This window comes from Monoraphidium neglectum (genome assembly GCF_000611645.1).
Source record: "Monoraphidium neglectum strain SAG 48.87 unplaced genomic scaffold scaffold01144, whole genome shotgun sequence".
NCBI lineage: Eukaryota > Viridiplantae > Chlorophyta > Chlorophyceae > Sphaeropleales > Selenastraceae > Monoraphidium > Monoraphidium neglectum.
This window is the reverse complement of record NW_014012484.1, coordinates 7195-16875: the sequence shown is the minus strand read 5'-3', so window position 1 is coordinate 16875 and position 9681 is coordinate 7195. Positions and strand designations below refer to the sequence as shown.

Below are 9681 nucleotides of genomic sequence, written 5' to 3'. Positions count from 1 at the left end.
GCCCTGCCCCATGCGCCTGCCGCCCAGCACAAGCCCCTTTACGCACCCACCACCCCCTGTGCAACACCGCTGCCTGTCATTTTGTGCCCCCTTGTCAGGCTCCTGCGCAGCTGCCCCGCCACAGTCAGTATGAAGTCTCGGCGTGAGCCAGTGCATCAGCACCAGCATCAGCAGCAGCAGCAGCAGCAGCAGCAGCAGCAGCAGCAGCAGCAGCAGCAGCAGCAGGAGGAGGAAGACCACCACCACCACCAGCAGCAGCAGCAGCAGCAGCAGCAGCAGCAGCAGCAGCAGCAGCAGCGCATCGCGAACCCGCAGCACTTCGCGCCACTGCCCACAACGCAATCCGCACCGTCAGCACCCGTCGCAGTCGTCATCAAGCAAGAGCAAGACGCATCAGTCATCGACCCCTCCGCGGCCACATCAGCAACCCACCCGGCAGCAGTACTAGCAGAAGTCGCCGCGCCGTCCCCAGAAGCCGTGGTCGCCGCGGTGGCGGCCCGCGGCGCGCGGCCACTGCGCGCAGCGGGCGGCACGTTGCTCCATGTGCCGCCCGGCTTTGAATTGTTGCAGATCGCGGCCGGCCTGTTTCAGCTGCGACCCATCGGAGCTGCGTTGCAGCGCAATCCTATCGCCATGCAGACAGCGACGCAGCAGGCGCAGCAGGCGCAGCAGGCACCGGGGATGAGCCTGTTTAGTTCCCAGGGCGGCCTCTTCGGCGCTGTCGGCGCCGCGCGGGCGCTGCAGAGCGCGCCGCTGCTGCCGCGCGCCCCGCAGCTCAGGCTCGGGCCCGCGGGGCGCCTGCTGGGGGCGGGGCCGCAGCAGCAGCCCCTGGCCTGCGAGGAGGTGGCGTCCTGCACCACCAGCGCCGCCGCCGGCGCGCCGCGCGCCCCACTAGCAGATGCGGGGACAACGGCGGTTGCGATATTTGCGGACGGGCGCGCGACAGCGGCTGTTGCAAGGGGGCAGGGGGCCCGCAGGCGTGGCTCCTCTCAGCGCTTCAGGTGTGAAGAAAAGGCTGCCATGTCATCACAGCGGGCTGCAGAGCACGTGCGGCGAGCGCGTCAGATGTTCCGCGCTGGGTCCCCGCTTATATCGCAGACGCGTGGCGCAGCCGCCACGCATCGATTGCTGGGTGCCGCTGCGTCTCATCGTCAGCCCATGCCTGCACCTGTCAATATTCATTCCTTCATCTGAGAACACGAATGCACTGCGTCCCAAAAGGCCTCATGGCGGCGGCCGCCCAAACCCCCCTGTGCTCGCTGCTCCGCACTCCAGGGCGCGCCAGAAGTCTCTGATTGCAGAGCTGGAGGGTCAGGTGGGGCCGCGGCGCTGCTGCGGCGGGGCCGCGCCGACCCAGCTGCCCTGTTTTGCTGCACTCCGGCTGAACCTTCGCGTGCCGTGCACGGCGGCACCCACCGTCGGTGCCAGCGACAGCATGCGGGGGCCCGGCCTTAGGCAAGGTCCCGCTCCCCGACTGAAGAGCCCTGCAGTCAGCACTCTCCGACGCAGCCTCGCCACGCTGATACCTTCCCTCTGCTGGAAAGCTTGCCCCAACCGCCCGTGCCACATCATCAACCTCACCTCACTTTCACATTCGTTAATTCAACTGTTCTCCAGCCCTGGCCTACTCGCTCCTGAACTGCACACACTCTCCACACCCCTGTCACCCCCCCCACACACGCTGCATGGCCGGACTCCGTACCCCTTCACTGCAGGTCCTGGGTCGCCTGTCAGAATGCGAGCAGCTGACCGCAGAGAATAACGCGCTGCGTGTGCGCTGCAGCATACTGCAGTGCGCGGTGCAGGGGCAAGAGGAGCACGTGAGGGCCAGCAGCTGCTGCGCACATGGCGAGCGCGACGGCGCCGTGTCTGCTTGCGCCCGCCGGGGCCGAGGGGGTGGTGGTGCGTGACTGGGCAACGCGTCCCTGGCAGACCAACCCCTGCACATCTGTGACAGAGCGTGTGTGTTGTTTCGTCATGTTTGTCATCATACGCATACTGTGCCCGCAGATCAGGATTATGGATTCCTACGGAGTCAAGTGGCCCTTCACACGAGAGCCTGCCGCGGCTGTGGCTGGCGCCCCTGGGGGCTGCGCGCCTGGCCGCCAAACGCCCGCCTGCACGCCCGGCGCCGCCTTTCCAGCTGCTGACGCGCCAGACGCTGACGCGCAAGGCGCAGGGGCCGCAGCAGAAACAGGGCGCACGGGCCTGCTGCAGGCCGCCGGAGGTCATACAGCGGCGGCAGCTACTGCGGCGGCAGCGGCGGCGCCGTCATCAGCAGCAGCAGGAGCGGCCACGGCGGCCTGGTCGTGCGGCGTGGCACCAAGCGGCATCCAGAGCCCGGGCCGGGCTGGCTCTGCCCCTGCCCCTGCTGCATCTGGCCTGCCACCTGAGGCAGGTGCTCATGGTGTTGGCGGCAGCGGAGGTGGCGGCGGCGACAGCCGCAGCGGTGGCGTGCAGTTTGTTGACGCCGTGAAGGCGCTGCGATCCGCAGACGTGGTGGCAATCTGGCAGGGGTTTGTCCAAGCAGCTTCCAGGCAGCTTCTAGCGGCGCATCAGGAGGCGGACGCGGCGGCAATGAGGTCGGCGTGGGCGCTGGGCGATGCTGGTGGCGACAGCCTGGGCGGGAGGTGGTTGGGCCGGCACCGGCCGGCCGGGGCTGGCGAGGGCGGCGGCGGCGGCGGGATCGCGGATGGTGGTGATAGCACGCAGCAGCAAGAGCAGCGGCGGCAGGGCCAGGCGCTGGAGTGCCTGCAGGCGCTGGTGGCGGAGCACATCGTGTGAGCGTCCTCGCATGGGTTCACTAAACCCATGCACTCTGCCGAGCCCACTCACACCCCGGGGGACCCTGCTGTTGAGTTGAGCGCCATGGCCACAGGGTCGGTGGCCTCCCCTCTGTTCTTCCCGTTTGGCAACCTTAGCTAAGTCCTGTGTCGTGCGCGCTCTCTCATCCCTGACTCACCGGCAACACACCCTGACTGACGTGCATCCTCCCTGTCCCTCCGGCGCCCCGCCCCCCCTCTCAATGCTGCCACCATGACTAACCTCAGGGTGTTCAAGTGCGTCATCCTGCTGAACCCTGGTGAGCCACCCCAACCTTGCTTGCACTCACTCGGCCTGCAATGCTGCCCCTTGACCGGGTGGAGCCATCAAACGCGGCGCATTGCGCGGCAGCAACACCAAGCATGCACCCATTGCCGGGGCCAAACCTCCTTGATCCTGCCAATCGTGGCGATCAAAGCGCTGCTGGGACCTCCTTGAATCGGCCCGCAACCCCTTGCTTGCAATGCCGTCTCGCGAGGCTTGCAGGTCGATCTAACGGGGGGCGCCGCCGCGGCACCCCGGTCAACCCTGCATACGCCAAAGGCCCACTCCCACCCCCACCCGCGCTGCGCCGCGCCCCGTTGGGCTGTGGCTGTGACAGCCATCCTTAATCTCCGCCAAAGCCACCTTGAACCGCGTCGCATCCCACCTTCACAGCCCCGCCACGCGATCCCGCCTCCCCACCTCAGGAGCCGTTTACCCTATAGCCGGCCTCAACCTGGAGACAGGGCGCCCCCAGGAAACCTCTGACGCGTTCTGGCGCCGCGCTGCGTCACAGCTCGCCCTGCGGCCGGCTCAGGTACGGGTGCGCGCTGGCGTCTGCCCCCCCCCCCGCATGTGCGTGTGTGCGAGGGCGAGCACGGCTTTTTTCTTCTCATGCGGGCCGGCCGTATCCCATGGACCGAGCTTGTGTGTTTCCCAGCGATCAGAAATCGTTGTTGTCTGCTTGGCAGCCTGGGTACCACGAGCGCTGCAGGGTGCTGCAACCGCGACCTGTGAAGGGCAACTGATTAGTCAATTTGACTTGCATCATTGCGCACCCGCCTGCGCCGCGACGGCCCACGTTGTATCCTGCGGAACCATCACCCGCCTGCGCCGCGACGGCCCACGTTGTATCCTGCGGAACCATCCAAAATAACTGCCAGGTGGAGGCTGTCGTGGCGGTCTACGAGCTCTACTCCCGGCATGTGGCCAAGTGGGTCGCCTGACATGGACAGAATTAATGCAGCACGCAGAATAAACAATGACGCCTGGGTGACGGCGAGCAAGCAGCTGCGGGTTCTAATGCTGAGGCCTGCTTTGGGATCAAATACACCCTCTCCCAGGACCTAGCACTCCCTCTCAGGACCTAGCACTCCCTCTCAGACCTAGCACTCCCTCTCAGGACCTAGCACTCCCAGGACCTAGCACAGCGGCCCTCCTCGCCCTAGTTGCACTCCTTCGATTTCCCGAAGTACACACGGCCGATTCTGCCGCTCGCCCCCTCACCGCAGAGCGCTGTCGGAGCAAGCTAGGCTGCGGGTGCATTTGGGCCTTTTGCAGCCAGCAACCGGGCGCGACCAGCGGTGAGCGCCAGGGCTCAGGCTGCGACGACGCGGTTCCACTGGACACGGCAGACTGCGAGCTGCCGGCCCCCCCGGCAGGCGGCGGCAAGGCGGCCTGTGGGCCCGGCAGCGGCGGCGGGCCCGCTGATTGGGCGAGAGCGGCTGCTTGCGCGCGCTGCTTGCACAGGCGGGTTTCAGCGCTGATCCTTGTTATGTGCAGCAAAGGTGTTGACCGGAGAGCCTTGCAGACAGACCCTCGCTAGTGGATATATAGGGGAAGAGGTATCCCACGTGCCTCACCACACCGCACAAACACGCATTGCTACCCACCAAACGGCCCACCCGCATTCGCCCCTCCTGCTCCCCTGGACTAGGGGTGCGGCCATAGCGGCCACGGAGAATGCAGACGGCCTGGGCTGCAGCTTTCGCAAGCGCCATGCCCTGAGGTGAGAGGGCACGTCATGACGCTCAGCGAGGCTCTCTGCCATTGGGTTCCTCTGTTGTGCAGCTGCACGACCTGCCCGTCAAAATGAGGCTGATGCAAAGTGCCATTCAGTAGCCGCTTGAGTGCTCGCATGCGGCCTCTCTGCCGGCTGGCTCGCTATCCAGTGCCATACCACACATCCCTGAAGCTGCCAAGCCTACCAAGCACCCAACCGGAGCTCAAGCCTCTGCCACGCCGCGGTTCACATGTTCGCCTGCCTCCTCTGCCGCGCCGCGCCTGCCTGCCGCGCCTGCGCCGCACGGGCCTGCCACGCCCCTAAAAGTATACCTTAAACCCTCAACTCCGCACGCCGCGTGCGCCGCAGGCTGATGCTCTGCGCCCTCGTGTTTGGCGGCGTGCTGGACGCGGCGCAGCTGGCGCGGGCGGCCGTGTTCTCGTACCCCCTATTCCCAGACGTGAGCAACACCAGCACTGTCGATTTCCTGCAGTTGTCTGCAATTCTCATGATTGGTTTTGGGTCAGGTTTTAGGGTTTGGGGCCGAATCGACCCGAGGCAACCCATGCAAAAGGGGGGCGGGGTGGAGTGTGCAGCGCCACGACGGGACGGGGCCTTCGGGGAGTGAAAAGAGAGGGGTCCTTGTAGGTTGCTTATTCACAGGGCCAGTGCGCAGCCACAGGGGGGATGTACGGCTCCCACCCACGAGCACTGGGGCTGGCCCACCTGGGATCCGACGCCTGTGAACAAGGGCAGTACAGTCCGCGCACTTTTGCCTTTATGGAAAGCTGTCGTCGCCAACGAAAAGGACCCGAGGCATGCCGCTAAACCCGTACTAGCCAAATCTGCACTAAACCCAAACCCTAGACCCTGAAACCTCAACCGTGCCCCAAACGGCCAAACGAATCAATTCCAAGTAAAGACTGACAAACGCCCCCACCCCCTTGCCCCATTTTGCTCCCCAAAGGTGACGGCCATCACCCGCGTGATTGCAGAGGACGCAGCAACACTTGCCCCGCCGCCCGCTGCCTGCCGCCGTTCCACGTCTGGACACCCCTAGCGGCGCCAGCACAGCGCCGCGTGTTTGCGCGGGGTGCCGGCCACTGTGTGCCCCACGGGCCTCGGCTGCAGGCAGGCTGCTGGTGGGGCCGGTGGCTGGATCATGGTAGGCAATGAGAGCCCCATGATGGGGATCTGGGTGTAGGTTTTAGGGTGTCGGGGTGCGAGCACCATTGACGAGCACTTGGAACAACGGCTGCTCTCGCGCGGCCCGGGACGTGGGGTGGGGAGCTGACGTGGATTGTTGTGTGATGCAGCGCGGCACTGAACTGGCGGCACGGCCCCTCATTTCAACCGCGTGCGAGATGATCTCCCCTTGTTTGCAGACAGGCCCTTGCGCCTCGCGCGTTTTCTTTAGCGGTGGGGATCGACCGTACCTGCGTTGCGCGCGTATCGTTGGCGGTGACCCCCGCCCCCCTGCAACATTCAGTGGGTTGCTGGCGGTGCCAGGTCGGCGTTGACATGCCTTGACCTGTTGCATCAGATTGTGGTGTGCCCCTTGCTTCGCAACCCCCCTCGGCCGTTCCGTGGAGTCACCCTTCACCATCTGGTCTGGTTTGGATGGGACACTTGGGGCCCACGTGCATAGGCGGACCTGGTTGATTCGTTTGTCTAGATCTTACACACTGCATGTTGGATCGCGACTTTTGGGTATCCCTGCCTCTGCCCTGCCCCCATTTCTGCTCGTGGTTTCTCAAGGCCAGCAATGCTGCCACTTGTTGCTGAGGGGTGCGCCGCCCCTTTTTGCACCCTGCACACCATCACCGGCGGCTGGCATTGCTCACACCGCTTCACCCAGCACTCGCCCCTGCCACCTGGCCCCACCTGACTCGTTCAGACTGGTGCGTACCCCCTGCTCCCTGCCCTTCTGCCGGCAACTCCTCCTGGCGGCTCGTACACACGACTCACCTGCCAACAACCTCCTGCCCCCAGGGGGCGGAGCTGCCGCCTCGCGGCCCTGAGGCCGGCGAGCTGCATGTCCCATGAATCACTGCCCTCTTGTACAGGATGCCCACAAAGCTTGCCGACGGCGACCCCAGAATTCAGAGCCCCCTGTGGCTTGCAACACGGGGGTGTCACACACGAGCCAAGGGCACCTAGGTGTAGACACATGCAGATCGTATTTCTATTACAGTCGCACTTGATTTGCAGGTCTTCTTGCAGCAGCTGTGATGCTGGTTGATGAATGAGTAAATGACGACTCTCCTGTACTAGCCCTAAAGGGACTTTGAAATGTCAGGTGCCGCTGACTTTGGCCCGACGGCCCTTCCTGGGGCGTGCTGGCTGCTGCGTCTCCTGTGCGTCTCCTGCCTGCTGCTGCTCCTGTCCGTCTGCCATCTCATGCTGCTGCTGCTGCTGCTGCTGCTGCTGCTGCTGCTGCTGCTGCTGCCGCTCCTGCTGCTGCCCGCCGTCAACGCCTTCGCCCTGCGCACCCGCGTTGGGCGCCCTCTTGTAATCCACCAAGACCGGCAGATCTGCTGCAGACAGGACAATGCGCCCCGCCCCTGGCGCCCCTGTGGCGCCGTTGCCCCCGCCGCCGCCACCACCGTCGCCGGCGCCGCCCCCTGTTATGCCCCCTGGCCGCACCTCGCAGGATACCGCCACAATGATCACCCCTGCTTGGTGTGTGCCACAGAAAATTGTGTGTCTGAGTGTGAGTGCATGCATGTTGGTGTGGGTGCAATGTGTGTGCGCATACGGGTGAGAGTGTGGTGTGGGTGCGTATGTTGGCATGTGTGTGTGTGGGAGGGGGGGATGTGCTTGATCAGCGAACTGCAGCTGAAGTGAGCGCAGGCAGCTGCTTGGGTCAGCCTTGCCAAGCTCGTTGAATCGCCGGCAGCCCCCAGCCGCAGCCGTGCTGCAACAGCCGCGCCCTGTTGCTGCCGCAAGAGACGCAAGTCCACGAGCTTAGCCTGTGTACAACTGTCTAGCCGGCCGGCTGTGCAGCAACTTTGATTGACTTTCTGAAAACGATGCGTTGCATACAATGGAGCAGCCTTGCGCCTGGGGGTGCTGGCGTCAAGCACTCAACACAATCACCATGCAGCTCACCGCAGGGCGCCAAGCCCACTGCACCGCCCCTTGAACCCGCGCCACCCTTGGAACAAAGGCGGCAGCAAAGCCTTGGCCCTAAACCTAACATCAAAACCCTGCCCCGCCCCTGCTTTCTGACCCCGCCCTGCTCGCCTGCCCCTGCGGCGCGGCCCACGAGCTCTGCGTATGCCGGGTCCTTCTGGTGGGCCGGCGCGAAGGCGGTGACGTCACTGCGCTGCACGACAAACAGGCAGGCCGCTTCATGACCGGCGGCGGCCAGAGCGGTGAGCTCCTGGAATTGGAAGTCGAGAGGTCAGGGGGCGAGCGGGCGGGCGGTCAGGCGGGGCGCTTCTGTCGCCAAGCCAAATTTGATCAAATGAATTCACAAGCTGGGTGCCGTGCAGGCGCGCAAACAGAGGCCCGGCGGGCGCGACGCTGGTAGAGCCAGGCGCGCGCGAGCGACCCGCGCCGCCTGCTTGAGTTGTGGTGTGGAACGCTACCTGCCGCCGCTGTGCCTGGGTCCCTGGCGCTCCCTTTCCAGCCTCTTACGTACCCCTTCTCAAGCCGCCGCTCCGCCCGGCCTTTCCTCCCACCCCACACCTCGTCCTGCACCCCCGCTCACACACCCACGTGCGTCTCACACACACACACGCGCGCGCACACACACGCACCCGGACATGGCGCTGAGCCCTTTCGCTGACTGTGTCAGGGAACAGAGCGATTCGCCCCCGCGTCTCCCCCGGCGCCGCCGCCGCCGCCTCCGTGGCCCCAGACGCCTTCACAGCCGCGCCGTCCGCCGCGCCGCCGCCCTCCCCAGCCGCCGCCCGCTTGCGCCCGCGCTTGGCGGTCCCCGCCTTTGCCGCCGCCGCGGCGGCGGCGGCGGCCGCAGCAGCCGCGCCCGTGAGGCCGTGCGCGTGATCTGGCTCAAAGGGCTCTGCCAGGGTCACAGATTTGACCTCTAGATACACTTTGCCGCCGTTCGGACGCGTCAAGACAAAGTCGACGCGGCTGGCCGGGGCGGCTTTGCCGCGCTTGGCGGCGCTGCCCGGCTCTGCCGCCGGCTGCAGCTGAGGGAGCGCGACCTGCGCGGGCGACATCCGTGTTGTTGCAGCCAGGCGCTTGAGCGCTTTGTCCAAATCGCGTGCACTCAAGCGTGTCGCGCGGTGCGAGTCAGTGCATGGTGGCAGCAAACGAAGGGTGTTGCAAGGCTTTTTATTGATTTGACTTGATTGCCGCCCACCTCTCGCTGTATGGAGGTGTACTCCCCGAGCTGCGGCAGCGCGCGGCGCTCCAGCAGCGCGGCGGCGAGCGTGTTGGCGAGGGCGCTGTGGACGCCGACCAGGGCACCCCCCGGGCTGCCCTCCTGCGCAACCGCACGCGTTGCGCAAGGGGCAGGTCAGCAACCAAGCGAACGGCAGGTGGGCCGTAGCTCCCTCGCCAGGCAGTTTCTCTCATTGCCACATCACTTTTTTGATGTAGAACACTAGTGGAGCACAGCGGCAGACGGCGGCGCATGGAAACAGGGAGGGCACTGCCAGCTTACAAAACAGGCTCCGAAAACTGTCAATCCGGCAACTGCAGAGGCGGGCTGGGGCCGAGAAGGCCAGCCGACAAGGAAGAACTGGCATGGCAAGGCAAATGCGAGCTGCCCTTTCAGCTTCAGCCGCAGGGCAGGGCTTTGTGCTGACCTGGACGAGCTCTAGGGTGTGGGGGTACTTGCGTGTTGCGGCGGCCGACTGGCTGCACCAAGCGGCCGCCGGCAGCCTGCGCAGGGGGGGGGG

The 9681-nt window shown here is 65.6% G+C and overlaps 2 protein-coding genes across 2 annotated transcripts; one reads left to right on the top strand and one right to left on the bottom strand.

The window, feature by feature from the left end:
* Window positions 1-2010: 2010 nt before the first annotated feature.
* Window positions 2011-2784, top strand: MNEG_6808 (hypothetical protein; the record flags this gene model as incomplete). The annotated part of the gene is made up of 1 exon (XM_014044721.1): window positions 2011-2784. A coding segment is annotated over one exon (774 nt), but the record flags the coding sequence as incomplete, so codon positions are not given.
* A 5452-nt stretch (window positions 2785-8236) lies between these two features.
* Window positions 8237-9528, bottom strand: MNEG_6807 (hypothetical protein; the record flags this gene model as incomplete). Its single annotated transcript, XM_014044720.1, has 4 exons — window positions 8237-8251; window positions 8572-8982; window positions 9141-9263; window positions 9523-9528. The coding sequence occupies 4 exons, from the start codon at window positions 9526-9528 to the stop codon at window positions 8237-8239; spliced, it is 555 nt and encodes a 184-aa protein (XP_013900174.1).
* Between the last annotated feature and the right edge of the window lie 153 nt (window positions 9529-9681).